The sequence below is a fragment of the Pungitius pungitius genome, chromosome 2 (genome assembly GCF_949316345.1).
Source record: "Pungitius pungitius chromosome 2, fPunPun2.1, whole genome shotgun sequence".
In the NCBI taxonomy this organism is placed as follows: Eukaryota; Metazoa; Chordata; class Actinopteri; order Perciformes; family Gasterosteidae; genus Pungitius; species Pungitius pungitius.
Window position 1 is genome coordinate 10,346,004 of NC_084901.1, and position 23,167 is coordinate 10,369,170.

The window sequence follows — 23,167 nt, forward strand, 5'->3', positions numbered from 1 at the left end:
CGAAGCGCTCACGCCGCCAACAAACCGGAGGAGCGAGAGGGAAGCAGTCTCCCGGGAGCGCGTAAAAGTTCTGCTTTGGATGGACACTTTTACGCACGGGACGGTGATCGGATCTCCGCGTGGCATCCGTGAGGTGAGTGTCCTTGCTTTTAACTTTTACCACTCTCGCGCCCAGCACACCAGAGCCGCACTCCCTCTCCTCCTCCCAGCGTTTGGTGCCGCCTGAAGCATCAGGTGAGGCTGCCGACTTATTTATAAATCCGCTAAGGTACGCTAACGAATCACGGCTCTACCCCACCTTCTCTAAACCTGAATGAGCCAATCGGGGGGGGAGTCGAGTTTTGACAGGGGCGTGGGTTTGTGCACGTGCAAATGTGCCCAAGTTTTTGCAGCAAAGCTTTGTATGCAGGATCGTAACAGGGTTTTGGGGGATATTTTACTTACTATCAATAAATACTATTTGATTGGCGGGGTAAATGGAAAACATGATGTGAGTTATTAACATGAATGAGTGGATAATAAAAAATAATAATCATACGTTATGATCATAAACTATGCTATTAATTGTTATTATGTGTACATCATGTCATTGGAAACATGTATGTTTCCAAACGGAACAAGTGAACGCAAGGAGAAGTAAAATAGGTAAACAAAACCAAACAATGTGTTCAGACTGTTCAGACTGACTAAGAAAATGTATTTAAAACATCAATGATTAAATATGGAGAAAAAAAAACATGAAACTAGACGAAATGAATTATATTCTTCGTGAAATATACAAATTTTAAATATAAAAAACGTAAAACATGATTTAAAATCACCTCTCATCTCGTAAGAAAAGAGCCTGAATGACGGTCAAAACCCAGAATAAAAAGTATTAAATGAATACCCTCATATGTAAGTGTCATACTTTTGACGTTGTCTCTGTGACGTGGTGAGTCAGTAAAGTCCCAGGGCGGTTCAGGGTTTAGGAGAGACGTTGGATTTGATCAGTTGAGCTCTCAAGTCACACACTGCCCTCAAGAGTATTCAGGGAAGTGTTGCAGTGGCAGTTTTATTCATTACGCAGATTTCATCATACAAAAACTCAAAGGGCTTTATATTGGAAGACATTGCACACACCAGCCACTTTATTAGGAACACTTTGCTCGTAAAAGGCCCTTGCCTTCAGAAAGGCCTTAATTCTTTGTGGCATACTTTCCTCAGAGATTCTGGACATGAAAGCACCACGCAGTTACTGCAGATTTGTCGGCTGTACATCTATGATGCAAATCTCCCGTTCCACCACATCCCAAAGGCGCTCTATTGGATTGAGATGTGGTGACTGTGGGGACCATCGGAGTACAGTGAACTCATTGTCATGTTCAAGAAACCAGTTTGAGATGATATGAGCTTTGTGACATGGTGCATTGTCCGGCTGGAAGTAACCATCAGAAGCCTCCGGCCTCTCACATCAATGAGGCATTTTCATCCATATTTTCTCTTCTTTGAACCATTATCTGTAAACCTTGGAGACGGTTGTGCCTGGAAATCCCAGTAGATCAGCAGTTTGTGACATACTCAGAACAGCCTGCCTGGCATCAGCAACCATAATACATTCAAAGTCACTTAAATGTCCGTTCTTCCCCATTCTGATGCTTCAGCAAGCTGTCTTGACCACGTCCACATGCCTAAATGCATTGAGTGATTGGCAGATTAGCGTGTACCTAATTAAGCCAGTGAGGGTAGAAGACAGAGACATAAACATGGGGACATGGACAGCAAAAACCAGAAAGCAAAAAGCATACACTCACCAACACTGCAATAATAATATAATAACAATCTACCAAACAAAATGGAAACGTTCACCACATATGAAACCTGGAACATTTTAGGTCCACTACTTTATGGTCGATTTGACTCAATAAGCACCATCATTTACTAAATGAACATCATGTTGTATTGAAGAAGACTAATAAATAGTGATTGAAACCATCATCTTGTGTTTACAAAGTTTAAGAATCATTTTACCCCCAGACACCCCCTAAATGGCCATTAGAAAGAAAGCAAGTTTAAGGTATTTCTGTAAATAATTTCTCCTTTTTATTGTTAAAAATATACATATATGATTAATTAAACAGAGTGTGAACAGAGTAATACCAGGTTACAAAACAAAGAAGTTATGAAACATGTTTGAGACCCAGGGAGTGTCACATGATACAAGTGGTGGATTCAAAACTATGTGCAGGGCCATCACATGACAAGAGTCCACGCTGAGGATTAATTCTCGGCTTCTCGTCCAGACAACAAACAAAAGGAAACTGTCTGCCCGGTTAAAGTAAGGGCATTTTAAGTGATCGTTTGTGTGTGTTTGTGTGTGTTTGTCTCCTCTTCAGTGGACCTTTGAACTTACACAATCCAATCACTGTTCTCACTAAACCTCTTAAACTGCGTAAGACTTTGTCAATGGCTTCTCACTTCACACAGAGTTCCCACTGTGTGTGTGAGAGATAGTGTGGATGGTTATAAGTGACCTAATTTACTATATAACTATATATCTGCCCCTCAATTATCTGTTGTGCAAACAAAGTGAGTGACACTGGGCCATCACGTATAAACCGACAGCAGCCAGTGAAGCCTCTCAGTCACAGAAGGTTTTTTTTATAGTGGTCCAGGGGTCCGTTTCAAGAAGCAGGTTTAGTGGAAACTCAAAGTTTGTTAACCCTGAGATGAGGGAAACTCTGTTTCAGAAATCGAGGTAACTAAACCGCAGGGTGAGTCGCTATGGTAACTGAGCCTGTGAACCTAACCTGGTTGGGAGAAGGTTTTCTTCAATAAACCTCTGAGATTCTTTCACAGGCTCCTCCCTCTGACAGCAGCCAGCCAATGACACAGCTCTCTTTCATTTCCTCATTCATTCACTCACTCTGTATCAGACGTATTTTAACGCAGTTTCCACATATGAACAAAATAAGATTGTTTATGACCTCTGTTATGTTAATGACATGGCATGTCCTTTTCTGGACGATCCTGTTGATGCAGAAGCGGTTTTACTTCGCAGGATGTTAAACATACATCGGGAGAAAATATTGAAGCCCCGAAAAGATATATTGTCATTTCCAGATAACTACTTGTTTGAATCATTCTTCTTCACAGTCCATCAAATATGTCCATAACCTCTCCCGTCCTCATATAACTAATGTCACCCATCGTGGACATGCTCTCACATCAGAGCACATTCTTTCCTTTTTTTTTTTTTTTTTGCAAACAGCCGTTTCCTTTACAACATCTGTGATGCGGAGAATATTAGTAAAGCTACTGTATGCAGAGCCGTGAGAAAGGTGTGAAACGTCTTTAACGTCTTTTCCCCTACATTACAATACATTATAGGCTCAATAACATTGTACCAGTTTTTACCAGCGATATATCTCTTGAGGTCCGTCCTCTGCTAGAAAAGCCCTACCCTTTCCCAGTCGGATGTTTGGTAACGGAATACAAGGAGAGTGAATATTGGACTTTCTTTTTCAAAATCATGGCTAGATTTGGGTGTTGATGTTGTATTATGTCTGATTGATGAAACTGAATAAGGAAAACTTATTTCTGCCCCCCCCAAATGGCCATTACAACAAAATACCACATCTAGAATTGTGTCCGTAACAATGTTCGAGTCTCATTCAAACATCCAACAATATGTTTTCAATTAACACAATTATGTTACTTTGAGAGAGCTTCCATATGAACGTGGTTTATCTTATGAGGAGCTGTCCAGTGTGCGGTGGTGCTGAATCATGGTAATGTGCACCAGGATGTTTTATATTGTTGTGCTATATTTTAATACAAAATGTCCGAAGAAGAATTGTGAGACAGGATAATAATACAATCCTGAACTTAAATAGTTAAATTAGTAAAATGTAATAAATTATTAAAAATCAATTAATAATGATAAAAATGACAAACATGGAAAAGATTAAACACATTTCATTTCAGTATCATTAATTACATTAAGACAAGGGATGATGCACGTTAACCTGAGGCAGGAGAATAGAGTTACAGGAAAGAAAACTTATCTTAACAACTAAAACAAAGAGGCCCACAGACACATCTAAGCCATTCACAAAGAATTTTGTCCAAACCTTTTCTGGCGATTAGCACATTGTGCCCCGGGGAAGTCTTAATGAAACTGTCACTGTGTTTACTTGTGCTACTGCTTTTCATTTTCCTTTTTTTTCCCTCAGTAAAGATGTCCAGTTTCCTTTAATTCAACCTTTAAGTACATCTAGAACATGTTGATTGAATAGAACCTAAACAAACGTTGTTAGCTATCATATACAGAGTTTGTTGTATTTAGATCCACCCTCTCGTTTTCAGGGCCCAAAACTTAAACATGTTTAACTGAAGATGCAACAGTGGAACTCACAGTAAGAGCTGAATAACCACAGGGTGGTGCTGCACCCTGCCTGCAGATATGAGGTCTACAGCACTGCTTGTATTTCATATAAATACTGAACAGGATTTGGTTTAAAAGGGCAAAATAAACCTCTCTGCGCTGAAAGAATGTTTATTTTAATTTAATGGGTCTCTTTCACTTTTTAAAAAACAATAACTTTTATTTCATTTTTTTATTGTGAAGGTCAAACATGTTGTAAATTGTAAAGGTTTTAATTTAGGCTTTTTAGCACTAATCCGGTTCTCTGAGCATTACAGCTTTGTGAAGAACCTGAAATGAAATAGAAAACACTGTGCCAGATACAATCACTTCCAGCATGCATCAAACACACACACACACACTCTTCAGTTCTGACAACTAAATCCACAAGAGTGTGCAGTTCGATAGCTCCACAGCTATTCTCAGTCTTTAAACCTTTAATTATCAAAGAAAGCTTTAATTTTTTATATATTTCTGAATGTTGTTTTTGTTCTTGTTTTGTCATTTAAATCCCCTTTTACCCGCTCTATTATAAAATGTTAAATGGTTCTTATACACTGCCAAATGTTAAATATGAAAGTATCTAATCTACACACTGTCCTCACATTGACCTCTCTTGGGACCACAGCGCCTGATCACTTTCTTACCAGTAATTGACTCTCGCTGCTGCCAGGTCCCGCTGTGCACATCAAGTGGTCCAAAAGCCTCACAGCCGCACCTCACCTCTCCAGCGTCTATCTGGCACATCATCTGTCGCCTCTCAAGTTAACGCCAAAGCTGTGGGGAGTCACCCAGAGCTCTTCGCTCCAACCCCCAGGAGTACAAGTAGAGTTAGTGAAGTGTTTTTGTGCCGTGAGAAGAGTGGTAATCTGGGGAAACCAGATGACTGTTGAAGTCAATATGGTTTGACAAAAGTTACAATTTCTCTGGTTCCTGTTTTTCGTCACATTTTCTCCTCAGCTGCTGCGATGCGTTTTTTTCCGGCGGAAATCAATACACTATCAAGATTTCTCATCTTTCACACTCATTTTGAGGGCATGCTGTGATCCTAAATGACTCCTCTGTGAGGAGGGATCTTTTGTTACAAATTAACACACAATCGACCTGTAATGAACATGCCACTCCATGTGGAAGGACACTTGGAGGACACTCAAGCATTTGTTTCTTGTAGGGGATCATTCCCCAGCTGTCTCAGGGATTTGAACCAGATGCCCTCCAGTCCTGACCCTTGCCCTACAAATCCTCTCTCTCTTATTGCACTGGTGCACACCGAACAGAACACGTTAGCAAATGCAGGATGCTTTCAGTAAGACATAAGAAACTACAGATCTTCCATCTGCAGTTCCCCTTTGTGCCACAGGAAGCTCATACTCATACTGTGAGTAAGATGACATTGTTAATGAAAGAATGGTAATATGCAGGGCATATTAAAAAATAATTCGAATTGGAGATGATTTAAACTATGTAAAATTGTGTTTTAAATTGACTCAATGTAAATATAAGATAAATATCATTTAGAGAAACAATGGATGTTGAAGCTCCTCATCATTCATTAAACTAAATGATTTAGTCAAGTGAATTTGTTGAATCCTGCCCCCTTTTAAGGGCCCCTTGTTATTGGTTTATTTACAATCAACAAAACAGCCCAGTCTCCCACTAAATGCAACAAATACGTCAGCTTCATCAGCGGCTGTAAATATGGCGGGAGATAAGGAGGAAGTCAGGTTGCAAACCGCTATATTCCAATCGTGTGGAGAACAGAGGGGGCAGGATTCAACAATTCATGTACTGTGAAAGTGGAGCTTTACATTTGAAGGCACTGGAATGAAGGCTTCAACTGAATATTGAGACATTCAAGTTTAGACACAGTCTTAATTTATGCAGACCAGTGTTAAGAACAAATAAGATCAAAGTTTTTCTCACAGCTAAGTTCTATTTGTAAAACATAATCATTGAAATAAACAGAATCCGTGTTTTTCAGGCACCAAAGTGAATCCTGTTTGGGACTGGGGCCCAATCGTCCCCTGATTCCTGACAAGATGTCCTCCAGATCTCCATCGTTTGGCCTGGTGAGAAAGGCCGTCGCATCCTTCACTAACCCCTCGTTGAAGGAAAGCCCCTCTCTCCACTTCCATTCTTAGCTCTTATTATTGTAATGTGTGTCTTCCAAGACATCAGAATGCTTAATATCAGCGGTTCACGGTAAACCACATTGGTTGTTAATCATTGCCCAGGCGATTAGTTGCCTTTATTTATCTATATTATATACACAGTATACTTTATTTGCACCATTTCAAACTGTGAAAAAGCTCTCGATATTTTAGCAAATATGTGCCGTGCAAGTGCAACAGAAGCAGCCAGAAGTCTGCATTACAATTCCGAAAGCAAATGTTAAAAATGCAGCGTTGTAGCTACTTTTAACTTGTGGTTTTGCGACCCCTGACTTTTACTGGTGGTTCGCTCTGACTGCTCTCATCACAAACAGTGTGAAACACTGGTGGCGAGCTGCCATACGTGGTGCCAGCCCGCCACCAGGAGCAGTTGGTTAGAGCTCAAGGGCTCTCACTGGAAAGATACACAACGTGCATGTTCACAGCCCCTGGTGTTCTCTAGAACAGTGGGAATTTTGGCAGCTATTTTTGATTTAGTCTTGGACTTTAGATGAAAATGCATATTAGTTTTAGTCACATTTAATCCTCCTTAGTTTCAGTCTAGTTTTTGTCCATGAAATTAACACTGCTCTAGAAGCGCTCATACGTACAACTTCGTGCTCATCATTTCACTGCCTCAGGTCCTGAGCAATACACCTCCATGAGATAGTAACGCCTGCATACTGAAGTTCTCTCACGCGGACGGACGCCGAGCCGGCAGGAAGTTGAGGGTCAATATTGTAACAAGTGGAGAGTGAGATGTATCCATCTTAGCAACGTAACAGTTAACATTTTAGCCACAGCAAGCTGTACCCAGCGTGCCCTTAGCTGTGTTAACATAGGTCCTCTCTTAATACACTACACAGCATGTGCATAATGCCAAGGGGTCCTCACCAACCCAAACAAAAAAGTCGGTCAGATGAACGGTTGTTGCAGAGGCGGATCGTCTGCTCACGGACAATCTCACTTGTTTGCAATAGTTATGTTTCATAATTTACGCGGGTTATGATTTATTGATGATGTAAAATACTGCAAGTAGCATATTAAGGACATTACATATTATTCATGCTTATTGTTTATACAGACAACCTTATGGTAAATGCTGGAAAACACCCTGTGATCAAACTGATGCCAGTGAGTGAAACAACATTTATTTAATCAAGTTGTCAGCTTGTGTTTTTTTTCATAGTGGGGGGTGGATTTGGTTTTGAACTGATACTTTATCTGCAGAGAAACTCATTGTTTTCCAGTACAACAAAGCACATTTTGATAAATCTTAACCTGGGATTCAATTTTCTTGTGTAATGGGAAAAACATTCAACACTCAACAGGCCTGGGTTGTAATTTTAGTCTGACAAAATTTAAAGAACTCTACATTTCTCTTTGTCTGGTTTGTTCTCGAGTCAAAGTCTTAAGAAAAATTCATGAAATGAAATCTTCACATCATGCAGCAACAGGTCCCACCCAAAGCTGACACCTGACCCACATTGTTGCAGTTATCCCTTCAATTACGCTCATGTAGAGGACACTAATTCAAGCTTTCCGTACTCCGACACAACAAACTCCCTATGACCGGTGGTCTGTCAAATACTGTTGCCCCGGTCAAACAGTATTACCCATATTTAGGAATAATGATTAAACTTTAAGAACGGGGGAAACACAGATTTGACACACGTTTCCATAGTTGTCTTCCGGGCAAAACTTGCCCTCTTAAGACGTCCTTGAGCGTGGCTCTTTACGAAATGTCGTCAGACACGCAGAACTATCGGAACCCGTCAGTGGCAAACACAAGCTTTTTTTTACTGGACGTAAATCTCAGTTTGCTAAGATATAAAAACTTTAGAGCCAATTGAGCGGCTGCCGTCTGCAGCGCTCTCACTCGCTACAGAACCAATTTCAAAAGAGTTGTTCCTCATTATTCGGACACAAAGCATGACGAAATGGGGTCCTTCTTGGAAAAGGCCAAGTAGCCTTTAGGAGCGTTTTGCAGCATCCACCAGGCAAAAACCTGACACCATCCGTCTCTGTTCAAGCCCCACATTGTGATACATCCTCATGGGACGGGTGTATTTTTTTTTTTTTTTACTATAAATACCTTTGACCAGTGCAGCTGTATATCGATGGCTTAAAATAAATTCTTGGATCAGTCTTTTGAAGCCTTTCCTGTTTCCACTTTGGCAAAGCCAGGGCTGTAAATAATGTAGTTTGTGGCACAACAGCCTCTACAGTAGGCTGGCGGGGCAGGGAGCAGGACTCAAACGTGGGTTTTACACACAAAAAAGGACTTTAATAGTCAAAAAACAAAACACAATAAGCATGAAGACTCACATTCATTGTGCATGGGACTTACATTCACGACGTAAACTCACGTTCATGAAGACTGCAATGACGTGACCTACTGGTGCAGGTGATTGGACACAGGTGGGAACAATCATGAACACGGCAGACAATCCCAGGGGATGTCAGGACAAGGCAGGAAGTGAAGTTAACCCAGGGACACTCCACAATAAGACGAGACATCAACCCAAACCGTGACACGGCAGAGCCCACCACGTCCCCATTTACTGGCCCAATGTTTAAAAAGATGTTTGTTCCTCAGGTGAAAAGCGCCAAATCTCACTTCATCTGTCTTTCCTTTCCCAATCCCTTTGCTGTCACTCTGCCTCTTTGCGATCGTTGTCCTCCCTCTCACTACTGCCTGCTCTTCACTCACTCTTCAAATTGCTCTCCACCTCTGTCTATTTTCTTTTTCTTTCGCCTCTTTTTACTATTTCTGGTCCCACACGCATCAATTATTCACTTCTTTGCATGGCTATCAACAACAGCCGTCATCATACCACATCTGAGCATCATCCCGTGACACGTACAGCCCCACAGGAGAATAAAGATGAAGGTGTACACACTCAGAGATGCAGGGGAAGGTTTACATGCTTCTTGGGGATACAAGTAAAACACAACTTTGTGAACTGGATTTAGATGCTACCTTTGCGCCCACGACGCCTAAGCATCAATTTAGTTGATGGAAAGATACTGAAATGCAATTCTGCAAGAAGACATTTACGTGAGAGAGCAGATGACTTTATTGAGAGATGGCTGCAAGAGAACATGGTACTTTCGTTTGACCAAAGGAAAAAATGTTTTAGGAGGAGTGAGTTACATTCATTATGTTTCTCCTGCGATAAAATTAACCTGACACAAGAAGGCCTCATTGGAAACTGTAAAAGCGCAGGCCTTTTCAAAATAAAGTTGGGACAGGTGATTGGTTGAGCTGTCAGAGAGGTAAACTTGAGCCAAACCATCTCTACCTGTTGATAACAGCGATGGCCGTGAAGTTTGGCCACAAAAATACGACGAGTGCGACGAGTGCAATATAGTCAAACTGTGGAAGGAGGTTCGGCTTTAAGTTTTCAAATGGAAACTACCAAAAAGAGCAGAGCGGTAGTTAACGCGTACCAGCCACTGTGCGGCCACAGTGCCGGGGTGTGAGTGTAACGCGTGACGAGTGTGTGCTTTTCAGGCTTCTGTCCAACCAGTCATACGAACTTCATGCAGTTTGAGCAGCTACAAGCATTCGTTTAGCCTGGTGGCCAAGACGGGGGACACAAGCTGGCGCTTTAGTTTTTTTAGTTTAGTGCTCAATTAGGGCGATCCATTAGCAAGTACTGATCAGTATAAAATGGTTCCTCCGGTAAAGGGTCTAGGCGACACCTTTGACTATCTCCAATCAAATCAATGCGCTTAAACTGCACATTGGAACTAGGGGAACGTGCTGAGAGGGGCAGTGAGGGGAGAGACCAGCAACCAGGAAAACAAGGACTTAGGACTGCATGGGTTACAGCTCAGCATAGCTCAGCAAATGAGTTTCTGTTATGCAACAGCTCAAGTCAGCCCAGAGGGAGATCAGGGAGGGAGGGAGAGAGAGACAGAGAGAGAGAGAGGGAGGGAGGGGGGGAGAGGGAGCAGCGAAAGCACGAGTTGAGGGACAGAGAGGAGAGGGCTGGAGAGGAAACAGCAGCACGTTAAAAGCAGATTACAGCTGGATCTACCGTACACACACACACACACATGCACACTTTTACTTTCTCCTCTTTTCTGTCGTACCTTCTTGCACCAGGCAGCATCATGAGCGGGAGTGCGAAGGGGATTCTCCTCTCTCCACCGAGGGAGTAAGGAGGACAGAGAAGAAGATAAAAGAAGGAGCAGAAAAGGACTGCAAATAGAAGAAGAGGGAGATAAGAAAAGAGGAGCATGCTGTGAATCCCTCTTCCTCGCTCCATTTTGCAGAGCTCCTCTGCTTCTTCATCACTTGAACCTATGGCTCCCAAAGTGGGACCCTCCGCTCAGAGCGCCGGCAGCCTCCTCTGGGTGCTGCTGTGGCCCCTGCTCTGTGCTCTGGTCCTGGCTGGAGGCTCCACGGTGAGCCACGAGGACTCCAAGAGCCCCGCTGCTACATCAACACCACAGGACTGGACCGGCACGGCAATCCGGCTGCAGCCGGACCTGCAGACCGAGACCCTGGTGCCGACGGAGGCTCAGACGGAGGCTCAGACGGAGGCTCAGACGGAGGCTCTGCCAACTCAGAGCACCACCAGCAACTATACAGGTCAGTCGGCGGTCTATTTCTTTCTTTGTTTCTCCCCCAACCTCCACTCTCATCGGTCAGTGGAGGTTTCATGATGACTTGTGGATGCAAGTGGATATAATTAAATTACCATCAAATTAAATTTGAGTTTTGGAAATCTTAGATTAACTGATTTCAGCTTTACAAGTGTGAATGGTAGCAAGTTTTCTTACTTCTGGTTGTAAACTACATCTTTTATTTGTTTACTTAGGATGAACATTGCTTTGGGTGTTTGCACAGGCAATTAATCAAAAAAATATTCTCATCTATCTCAATAATAAAAGCAATTAATGATAAGTGTAAAATTCTCGCCATGGTCACAGACAATTCATTTTGATTGTCAATACCAAACATGCACAAGAAACAACACACGTCCTTAAAACCTCTTGAGACAGTATCCTTTGATTTTAAGTTTCTCTTAACCCGAACTCGACCTTAGCCCTAAACTCAAGGAAATGCTAAATACTATTCACACACCATAGTCACAGTTACAGGAGGAGTTTAGAGTTAAGTGCCTTGACCAAGGACACATTGACATGGATACTAGGTGAGCTGGGGATTGAACCGCCAATCCTTTGATTGACAGACGACCCTGTTCTCCACTGAGCCCCAGTCACCCTGCAGGTCTCATCCTGTGATACTTATGCTCATACTAAACCAAAGCTTACAGAGAGCAGTGTTCTCCATCCTCTGTGGACACACTCATCGGGACATGTTTGGAACATGGTAACATTCTTTGCATGTTACTTTTCACCCCAAAACTCACCCAAGAATCTTTGATGCGTTCAAGTAATCATGCCAACGTGTGTGAGCATAGATTTCTGCATGAATGTGTGACACGATTTGACATTATGTCAACATGTCTATACAAATATAATAAGTGGGTGTTTATATCCTGTTTGTGTGTGCGTGTGTGTGTGTGTGTGTGTGTGTGGCGGCAGGTGATGCAGTTAAAGACTAAAGTTAAAGTTTTCTGTGTCCAGGCTGGAACTGCTCAGCCTGAAGAGAAAGCTGCATCGCATGATTTCACCTCAACTGGAGCATGAGCTGCTTTTCTCTTCTTCTCCGTTCCCTCTCTCTCTCTCTCTCTCTTCTGCACTTTGTCTACATGTCTCTCTCTCACTCTCTCTTTACCCCATCTATTTATCCCATCTGTCTCATCTGGTTCTTTTCTTTTTTTCCATTAATGGCTGTACTGCCGGGTTTCTCCCATCCTTTTCTCTTATTTCTGCTCCTCCGCGAGTGTCTCTCACTTCGTCTTGTATATCCTTTCACTGTCGCTCTCTCTGTCGTTCTCTTCCATTTTCACCATTTAAACTTATGTCCCTCGGCCCGCCCCTTCTCACTCACAGAGCCCATATCCTCACGTGCATGAATAAATGGCACACAGGAGATGACACAATGCAAACCTCACGTGCCTCATACAAACTGCACATAACACACACACACACACAGACCCATGTAAATGGACGTGCTAGGCCCAAACAGCACCAATCTTCTTAAAGGTTTAGAGAATAAACAACATAGTTGCTTGTTTCATAACAGCAGCTCCAGAACAGGAATAAGCACTTCATACTTAATAACGCGCGCGCACACACGCACACACACACACACACACGCACACACACACACACACACACACACACACACACGCACACACTCTGGTGATCAGCTGGATTACCACATTGCAGAATCACGCCTGAATTACACCAGGCCAGAGTACTTGTTCCCAAAAAAAGGTGTGAACAACATCAGCATTTTCACGAGTGTGTGTGTATGTGTATGCGTTGTATGTAAGTGTTTGTGTGTGTGTGACATTATAAACAGCTTATCTACTCCAGTATTAACAGATAAAAGCAGCGCTCTTCAGTTTGTCTACTTTTTCCCACCGTGTTTAGTGCCGTTAGATTTTATCGCTCAGGTCTCACATCACAGCGACTATGCTGCGTTTATCTTTGGTCATTTTAGTTTCAGCCTTTTGAGAATAAAACCAGCCTCAGTTGTCATTTATAGAACAAAAACAAATCCTTTTAAATATAGAAGTCATTCACACAGTCAGATCTTTGGACAATATTTAATAAACCAGGAGGACTGAGTGGAGACAGATCTTTCGAGTTTATATTATATTTACAGTTATGAACATATGTACATTTAATTAATGAACAGAAGCTTTACAAATTTAGATCGACCACATCTTTTGTTGCTATTACTATGACTATATTTGTTAATATTAAATCTATTTACAAGGCTTGTTTGATGGAGGTCTTATGGTATCTTTTACCTGTTTGGTCTCTTTTTTTTTTTAAACCAAACGCTAACATGTTGTGTCCACGTTTGCTAGAACAATGAAAAGACTTTGTCCCAGTCAAATTTTAATAAAATGTATGTTTTGAGACGTTTAGCAACGTCCCTGTTGTCTGACTGGGGTCTGGATGCTTTGAGGAAAGCAATTGTACGATTTTTAGGCCAATAAATAATAACAATTGTCCAATATTAATCATAAATTCACTATAACAGACGTCTCGGTAAAAATGTCCACGTCATCCACAAAAGCCAGGTGTTTGTGGCGCGGGTGGGTGTCTGCAGAGGAGGCACAACCTGAAATTGTCTTCTGTGCCCAGACCTGCTCGCTGAATCGGTCTCAAAAATCAATAAACCTGGTGAAGCAGACGCGTGAAGGTTTAGCCCACACAGCCTTGGCGCTCCGGATCAAATCAGAGCTTCCAGACTCCATCAATACGAGATGTGACTCATTATGCCCGTCCAAGAATCCTTGCTGCCCGCTGTTCTCGGAGTAAATTGAACAGAGTTCTGCTGTTGATCATTAACTCGTGCTCAGATGCTCCTGCTTTCACATCACACGGCACTAACACAATTTAAGCCTGTAAGGTTTGTATCTGTGGGTTTTTCTCCGTCTTCTTTTCCATACCTCGATGGAATGAGAAGAGCGTGTTCATGAATTCAGAATCTCCAGTTTTGTTTTATGTTTGTGTAAATATATTATCACAGTAAGGACCCATTTTGATCTCAGGTCAATATAGTCCATCTGGTTCCTTCATATTTCAAAGTATCAAAAAGCTTTCATACAGTATCATGAACCATGATTTCATACATAACTTACAGTGTAGCTTTACACAATGTTCATCACAGAAAAAGCCTTAAAAAAAGGCACAGTCCATAAAAGCAGTCCACGTGTATTAATCTAAAGCGATGCTAGCGTACTAAGGTACAGCAGTATTTTGTGCAACGTACTGACGTCAGCATACTCACAACAACCTCCTAATGTGTTGCAGATTTAATGTTGACCTTCTTCATTAACTGGACCAACATGCTATTATCTACTAATTATCTACAAAATCTCAGGGTCTCCAGAATACATTTGAACCTGAAGGAAGGACTCTACTGCGTTCCAAAGTGGTGGAACATATATATATATATTTAACAACACAATGAAAGATAGTAAACTATCTTGGGGTCCAAAAAGCCTTTAAGCCACCAGTTACAGATCAAGCTGGCGATAAGAGGGAGCAGCGGCAGCGGGGCGCTTGGCGTCCTGGTCGACCCCCTGCTGAGGACCTGGCAGACCGCGATGAGCGGCGGATATTTCAGCCTTCGAACGCTGTAAGCCTTTGCGTTAAGACGCTAACGCAACCTATTAACCTGGCAGAGTGTGTGAGGGTTAATGCTAGTGTTAATCCCTAAATGAGGCCGATATCAGTTACTTAGCAGAGAGTCTGCCCTTTGATGTGGCAGAGCTCAAGGTTAGAGTGGATCCAGTCTGTTGTATTGTTTCATTCGGTGATTCCGAAAAAAAAAGGTCTTGTAAAGACTACTGGCGGTCCTTGGTGTCTGAAGGAACCCCCCTCGCTCCTCTCCCCTCACCCGTCTCCTTTATATTTCTTCCAAAGGGAAGCAAATTCAATGGAGTGCAACTAAGCGGTCGGCAATCACAACCGAGTTATTGTGGTCGGTCCATGAATCCAGCTTCTTGGACAAAAGAAATCTGATTGACTGTCCGGCAAAGCCAATTACCTTTGTCTATTCCAGGCATTTCTAGCGCAAGAAATCTCATTGACACGCTATTATCCAGCAGTACAGATGCATACACTCACTGCTGGACACTGGAGTCCAGTGCATTTTTATTCATTACTGTCTATTTGTAGTTTCTTGTTATTTCAGAACTGAAATGAAAGCCATGCTTGATTTCCAATCTACATATTATAATAACAGACGGAAAAGTCTTCTCAAAGCATGAGATAGATGTTACTATATGTAATGGCTGGATTCCTGCAAACACCCATGATCCACAAAAAAATTAATTGCAAGGGCTGTCACACACACACACACACACACACACACACACACTTGACGTGCCGTGGTGTATTTCTGTCAGCGAAGCACACTATTACCACCCCAGAGCCCTACAAGCCTCAGACAAAGAGTTCCTTCAGTCTCCTGCATGTCCATCCAATAGTTTGCTGGCATTGATTCAACTTCATTATTACCTTCCCACGGCTTACAACTAGTGCTGCTCGCTGGCCAAGCAAACTGACAGGGGGAGAGTCTGAAATTGGCCCTCTCTGTTCTCTCTGACGGTTGAGACTAGATGGGAACAACTAAAAGGCGTTCGGACTGAGAGGGAAGAGGTTGCAAAGACAAACACCCAATGTTTTTAAATGCTTTGTCATTAAAATCAGCCATCAGCTGGTCATCTTTAGAAGACTTGAAATAGAGACATATTTAGCATAGAAACACAAGATTGGTATGTATCTTAACGACAAAAAACTCAATAACCTCATTTCCTAAACTTTAGCTTTAAGACAATCATAAAAAGGGGCCCTTGCCTTTGAAACATTGACTGCCTTGCTCATTTCAATAATCTGGAATTACCGGATTAAATATGAATATCCCAAAACCAAAGAGAAAATTGCCATTAGATGTCCTAAATTTCCACGATGCTGGAACAGTTTTCTGTTCACTTGTCCCATTTGAACCAAGGTGACAGCCACTATGGCTGAACACACAAGAAATGGAAAGTAGAATTGAAGATGTCTTGTCTCTTTGTCGTGTAACTTTGATGGAGGCTTTTATCTTGAATGTGCAGTTTTTCTGTGCAAACAACTTGTTTGTTTTTAAGCGCTTACGTTGAGCTGCGAGCTCATCCAGGTCTGTGTACCTTGCATAGCTTAAGGCTAACGTCCTCAGTTCATAATCAGTCCTACTCTCCCTGCACTGTTTACCCCGAGAGGTTACCCTCAATCACATCCGACCAGAACTACTGCTTAAAGATTGTACCTTAATATCCAGAGTATTAACAAAGTGTAGCATCGGATTTGCCATGTAAATATGTTGAGTGCATGTGCCTCCATTACCTTCAGTTTCTTAATAATCGCTCATCCAAAAAAGAATCACTCAGAATGTTTTATTTCACTCAATTAGCATTTGGGAGCCACTAAAGTCTGGCTGAGGCAAACATGCACACAGGTTTGCACAGCAACAGTCACCATCATCGAGCAGGGGGAGAGCCGGGGGGGATTAGGTAATCAGTTGTGATACTGCGCATCACAGAGGTGCCACAGAAATAGATCCACTGATGGAGAAGGCGGAGCGAGGGATGATGTCAGTTTGCCGGGGAGGCCGGAGCAGAGGGACAAAAAACACTCAGGAAGAAGAATCAGACAAGAACATGAGGAGGAACAACATGAAGCTAGTCGAACTTCAGCCTGGAATGCCATCTTTCATTAACTCAGACTTTTAGCGTCTGGCAGTCTGACTCAGAAGACATTTTACACACACGTTTGTTTGTCCAGGAAAAAGTGAGCATGCATGGGGGAGAGAGAGTCTCTCAGCCAGTCTTACGTCTTCTTCGAGGGCTCGTTACAAGACACGGCGGTTACGCTGCACCTCGTGAGTCAGTGTGCCATCATGGTACAACCTTTGGCCTCACCAGCCTTACACCGCTGGTCCAACTTGGTGTTGTAGCTGGTCGTGACTTAAGATGAGGTTGCATTTTTGTGTAAGTGTAGGATTTAATGGGATCATGATCCATACCAGGGCCAGGAGTTAAGATATCTTCTGTATGCTCAAATATAGAAAATTCCTTGTCTCACCTTAGTTATAACTGTTTTCCCGACTTCTGTGCATGTGAACAGTCAAGTGTTTGCATCTTTAATGCAGAAAGCCTAATCTTTATTTAATCACAAACTATTCAAAGTGCTTCCCTGACAGGGACATGTTGGGAGGGGTTTAGAGAAGAATACAGCTGAGTGGATGTTTGGTTGTCTGCATCGGGTTGCCAGGTTTGGGAGTCCAGAAGTGTATTGGTGCCCCACTGGCGGCTGAACGCTCTTTTGCAAACCCACAGTTTACATGTTGACAGAGAAGCTTTTCTGAACAGGAACGAAACTGACGGGAAAGAGCAAACAGAGCGGAGAGTCAGCGCGCACACACACACACACACACATGCACACACACACACATATATAACTAACGAACCCTCTCTCTTTGTCAAACATACACTACCTGGACATAAGTGCACATGCTCGGTTCCAGGATTAGGATCTGATGTCAGTCACACGCACACAACTTTACTGTCAGGCAAACTAAAGTGAAATAAATACACAACAATAACATCACCAAAACCAACGCATATTTTCAGTCTATTCAGGCACTAATACCAGCTTTTATTGATGGGGGGTTGTCTGTTTGTTCTCTCCACACTGGCGTCATTGTTTTTCTCTGTTTACTATAGTGTGTCGACGGGTAGGGGAGGTGGGTGTTACTTCAGTGTCTCTGGGTTTGTAGGGTCTGCTTTGGCATGGCAACAGCAAGCAAAAAAACACCTCAACTAGAATCTTAAAACACACTATCACGTAATATGTTCAATATTTCATCTGCCTTTATCGAGGTAAAGGCTTTTTCTTTAGCAGGCAACTGTGTGTGTGTGTGTGTGTGTGTGTCCTTGGGAGTGTGTGTGTGTGTGGAAGCTGGGAGGTGCATACCAGATTTAAACCCTGCGGTAAGTTTCCACATGTGCATGTGCATAAGGCCGTGCGATAATGCAATGTGATCATTTTACATCTCTGAATGGAATCGTGATAAAATAATAAATTAAATCAATCAAGTCTCTTACGGGTTATGCAAGCATGTAAACACAGTCAGTGTGAACACCGTTTTTTTTCATTTGACTTAAAAATTCGTTGTAGATAAAAATGAGAAAATACTCATTTATTGAAATGCTTTGCATTGAATTCTCACTATGCAAAAAAAATGGTCATAAATATTGGGCTTATATCAAGATAAAAGATGCCATATTGTCCAGCAGTGCACGTACAGAACATGCATTAACCACACCATGGAGATTAAGGCACACATGTATGGTCTCTCATCCTCTGGAACCCTGCCAATGAAACACAGAGGAAGTGCATTTCCTCAAATAATCACATCCATTCATTCGTTATCCGTAAGTGCTCATCCTACTCAAACGTTCATATATTTCCTGTAATACAGAAAATAAATTAATAATACTAATAAACATTTTATACTAAATATAGCAATGATCAAGTGCGATAGTTGGACTTGAGGAGACGAAAACACTGAACACAGCACCATGCCTACACATCAGCAAACAAAACACTAGCTCTTGTATCCTCTCTTAATACAAAATGTGATTGTAGAAAAAATTAAGCCATCAAGCTCAAAAAAGTTTCAATGAAATTGAAATTGAACTGTAAACAATATCTCCTTGTGAACAAATAACCGCGTTGCTCTGCGCCACGTAAGAGTCTTCAGTAGATCTTCAAATGACGGCTCCTGTTACTGAAAATAGGTCTGATAAACTCTCCAGGTGAATCTCAGATGAAAATTTTAATTTTAATTCAACAATATCACCCTGCTTTCATTCAAATGCAAATAGCCCTGAACTAGATTTGCATTTCTCAAATACAAACGGTAATAGCGTCAGTAAAAAGTAGCGTTCTTTGGTTGAAACAGAACAGGTTTTAGTTTCCCCTTTAAATCATGAGTCAACCTGTCCTTGTTCCCCTGAACTACACCCATTACACACGTGTCTGATGTGTGTGACTTGATGTGTGTGTGTGTGTGTGTGTGTGTGTGTGTGTGTGTGTGTGTGTGTGTGTGTGTGTGTGTGGTTCAGGGCAGGGAGGGGGGGGGGGGGGGGGGGGATGCTGTCATCTCGACACAGGATCACAGCATTCTCTCTGTCTCTCTCTCTGTCTCTACCGCTGCAGAAATCCTCCCATCTGTCACTCCTCATCAGTATAGAGCAGCTTGCTGCCCCCACCACCTCTCACACACACACACACACGCACACACACACACACACACACTACACTAATACTGACACAGCAAAGTAAACTGCAGTAGGCTACCGCTTGCCTGGACATTACTCGCTTTAATTGTATTCCTCTGATCATTTCTGGCCAGAGAAAGTTTTGTTTAGTTGCGCGTATCATGATTTTTATAGTCTAAATAAATAATAGTGCATACACTGAGTTCAGATATTTCCATAATGAGTTGGTGGTACCAAAACAGAGGTAAAATAAATGGCATAGGGTGGAAAACAACTCTAAATAAAGGCCGATGCTGCTCCATATTTGTTACATTGTAAATATTAGCAGGTATAGTTAAAGGTGACAGTAGGTTAGTCTGTCAGTCACACTGCTGCCTAGGGGCCCAAAAAAGTATTAATGCAACTTGAATGTCTCTGAAATGTACTATATTTGTGCATCTAATCATGTGGTAAATGTTTTTATGTAAGTTGATATCACACAATATAGACATAAACCATTATTAGTGTCTCAGAATCAAACTCATACCCTAACATCCACCTATCCACCAATTGTCCACAATTATAGTTCAGAGTCCAGGATGTGACTGATATAAAAGTGATCAAATAATGACCCCACTTCTCACTCAATTTATTCTCTCAGTATGAATGAGTTTATTGTCTAGATGACTAGTTTCAAGTCTTCTTCAATACAGCATGATGTTCATCTTATAGTCCATTTAGAGTCACACTCTAGGACTCTTAGGATGGGGCTACCTTGTGATGGACAGCGTCCTCTTCTCATACACAGTCCAGGATTAAGATTGGAATAGCTCTTTTTTCCCTTGTTCACGTCCCTTGCTCTCAATCCCAAGCTGTTCCTTTCGGTTTCGTGACCTGTTTGTTTATCCCCCTCTTTCCCCCAGGTCTGTCCTGCACCCCCGTCCTGCCGCCGCGTCGGGGTTCCTTCTACGTGGAGACCGGCACGGGCATGTCGATCGGCAGCGTGTTGGCCTTCTGGTGCAAGGAGGGATACCAGCTGGTCGGCAGCGACAAAATCTACTGCCATGTCAGGAACGGCAAACCGCAGTGGAGCAACTACCTGCCTGTCTGCGAAGGTCAGCGGCTTCATTTGGTCACAGCCCAGCACCGATTTTTCGGGGGGGCATTTGCTGATGAAATCAACTTTTTCAACTATAACTGCCCCACAGCGATCCCCAGACCGGAGGACCGCGGTCGGAGGGTGGCCGTGTTGGCTTCAGTGGTGAGTGGCATCGTCATCCTCGCCATGTCCCTGTCCTTCCTCATCTGCTGCCTGCAGGAACGGTCCAGTCGGTACCGGGCCAAGAAAGAGGGGCGGATCAGGTAGGGCCGCAGAGGGTACAGCCCTTTCCCCTACGTAGAGCCCCCCCCCCCCCCCCCCCCCCCCAGGTGCAAGAGCGCCACCTGAGCGGCTAAAGTCGTCTCCTCCTGCAGGCGCAGAGACAAGCGCTCGTCCCGTCGCAGCGAATGCTGGTTGGAGAGAGAAGAGGGCCAGTGGGAAGCCTTCCCTCCTCCCAAGATCTTCCATCTCTCCCAGAGGATGAACCCCCGCCTGGCTCCGGACAGCCCGCTCTACCTCACCGCGGGGCTGGGTGGATATGAGAACCGAGGATACCAGAGGTGAGCTGGAAAGCGTACTGGTGCTCTGCTTCGATCCCTCCGGGCATTCGTCAAGAGGACGCCACACTGTTGACCTGAAGTGCAGGAATGCTCCGCCCACTCTGTGTGCACAGGTGTGGGGCAATTAGTCTCCCTTGGGAGGGTGTCTCAATAACTGCTAGCAGCTTGTGTTCCGCATGTAGTTCTACATTTGACAGAAAGAATAAGGAAGGACAAACCACTGCGTGTATTTGACTATTTTTAAGGGGTTCAGTATATAAGAGGGATAAACATATCAGTGTTGCAGCATTTATGTCATTCAAAGTTAGTCAACCTTTTTCTTTCGTTGGACACAGGAGTCAGGAGAGTTTGCTGAAGGCCTCCCTGCCCGGACTCTACCGCTCCGAGTCTCAGCTTTACCCACACGTCGTCCTACAGAGGGTGCCGACTCCAACGGCACCATCCGCCCCTTCTGCTCCGTCCGCCCCGCTCTACCTCCACCTGCCCCCCTCGGCCCCATCGCCTGCCCACGCGACCGCCAGCGCTCAGCCCCACAGCATGGCGCAGTACCCCACGCCGACGTATCCGCCCCACCCGAACACACCGGTTCCTGCGTACCACCCGACACCAGCGCCCATCTACCCCAACCCCAACCCCACACCACAGCGGCCGTGGCAGTAGCCATTCCTTCAGAGCCGTTTGGAGAGACCCCTCCTCATCCCCGGATAGGGCAGCAAATGAAAAGCAAAACTGGAAATACAGCCAGCTTCGCGGTCCCTTCTTTTACTGCATGCTTGCTGAACTTCTCCTGCATTTTGGACTTAACAGGAACTGAAATAAACACTTGATGTTTCCTGTTCTTAATTATTGGTGAACTGCTGCTGCTGCTGCTGCAGCTTCCTCTGCACCCTTCAAGAGCAGCCTTTAGCCATCAGAAACGAGAAGAAAGCTTCAAGTAGCCGGCCCGAGAAGACAAAACTCTTTAAGGTGAGCAGTTCACAGGTGACATTTATAAAAGAGATGAAGGTTCTCAAAGGACTTTGACAATGGCCACCACTTTTTAGGCAGCTATAGGCAGAAAATGATCCCTATCGGTCTTCCTGAAGTCCTCCTCTCTAGACATTATATATATATATATATATATTAAACACCAGAATCTTAAACTAAATGTGAAGGAAAACGTTTTTTCGCTGTCTTTACTGCAGCAACTTATTGTGTCCCAGTATTTTTAGTTTTATTCCCTGGTGGATTTGGTAACATGGAGAGTATACAAGTGTACTTGGCTGAAAAGCCGAGCTGGGTTAAATAATGACTGAAAATACTTATCACAACTTGACTTAATTTAAGGCTTACAGGTAGGTTCAGATAATAAGATGAAAGACTAATTTAAATAAAACGTTGCATTAAGTTTGTCCTTGATGCAAGAGAAAAATAAAAATGCACAGCCATGTTTGAGCAGCAAGGTGGAGAAACGTCTGGGCCGTTTTGACTTTTGGACCTTTATCATCCCCGTGGTCTACTGTATATAAAATACATGCATTTTAATTATAAACTGTCTCGAAGCCCCTGTAATTGCTTTAGTCAGTTTACACTCTAGCTGTGAGCAGTCTTATTTTTTAACGAAGGACTAAAGTAGACACACTAACAAATCTGCACTTTACACTTTTTGAAGAGGGAATTTTGAAACCTGAAAACGAATTATTGTATACAATAATTATAATACTGCCATAAAAGCTGAATAAAGCTAAAAATTTGTTTAGTTGAACAGTTCAGTGGGTGTTTTTCTTTGTTTGCCTTTCTGACTAGAGAGGAAGAAATTTGGGAAATCAATGAAGACGACAGCAATAGAACGGATGTTCAGGCAAAGAGGGACCTCATTAGTCACTGTCTCAATATATAAAGGCCCTTAATTCCTTTTAAGCTGGCATCGGCAGCCACGTCTCATGTTTACACCTGAGAAATCGTTTTGTGTTCAACTATAACGGATGGAAAGTAGATGTAGTGGCAAATATACAATTAGATAAAGGATTGTGGCTTCCATGAAACTGATCACAAGTGAGATA

At 42.9% G+C, this 23,167-nt stretch overlaps 1 protein-coding gene across 2 annotated transcripts; it reads left to right on the plus strand.

The window, feature by feature from the left end:
* Positions 1-43: 43 nt before the first annotated feature.
* On the plus strand, positions 44-22,874 carry zgc:162331 (uncharacterized protein LOC793007 homolog). Of its 2 annotated transcripts, none has more exons than XM_037459941.2 (6): positions 44-133; positions 10,670-11,158; positions 20,390-20,581; positions 20,675-20,828; positions 20,940-21,125; positions 21,461-22,874. In XM_037459941.2, the coding sequence occupies exons 2-6, from the start codon at positions 10,870-10,872 to the stop codon at positions 21,783-21,785; spliced, it is 1,146 nt and encodes a 381-aa protein (XP_037315838.2). In that variant the 5' UTR covers positions 44-133; positions 10,670-10,869; the 3' UTR covers positions 21,786-22,874. The 2 variants fall into 2 exon arrangements, with proteins under 2 accessions (XP_037315838.2, XP_062416348.1); XM_062560364.1 differs by lacking the exon at positions 44-133 and adding an exon at positions 6,336-6,474.
* Positions 22,875-23,167: the final 293 nt, after the last annotated feature.

Coding starts and splice junctions, on each gene's coding strand:
- zgc:162331 (XM_037459941.2), top strand. CDS start 10,870: ATGGCTCCCAAAGTGGGACCCTCCGCTCAGAGCGCCGGCAGCCTCCTC. Junction 20,582..20,674: donor CTACCTGCCTGTCTGCGAAG/GTCAGCGGCTTC, acceptor ACTGCCCCACAG/CGATCCCCAGACCGGAGGAC. Junction 21,126..21,460: donor GAGAACCGAGGATACCAGAG/GTGAGCTGGAAA, acceptor CGTTGGACACAG/GAGTCAGGAGAGTTTGCTGA.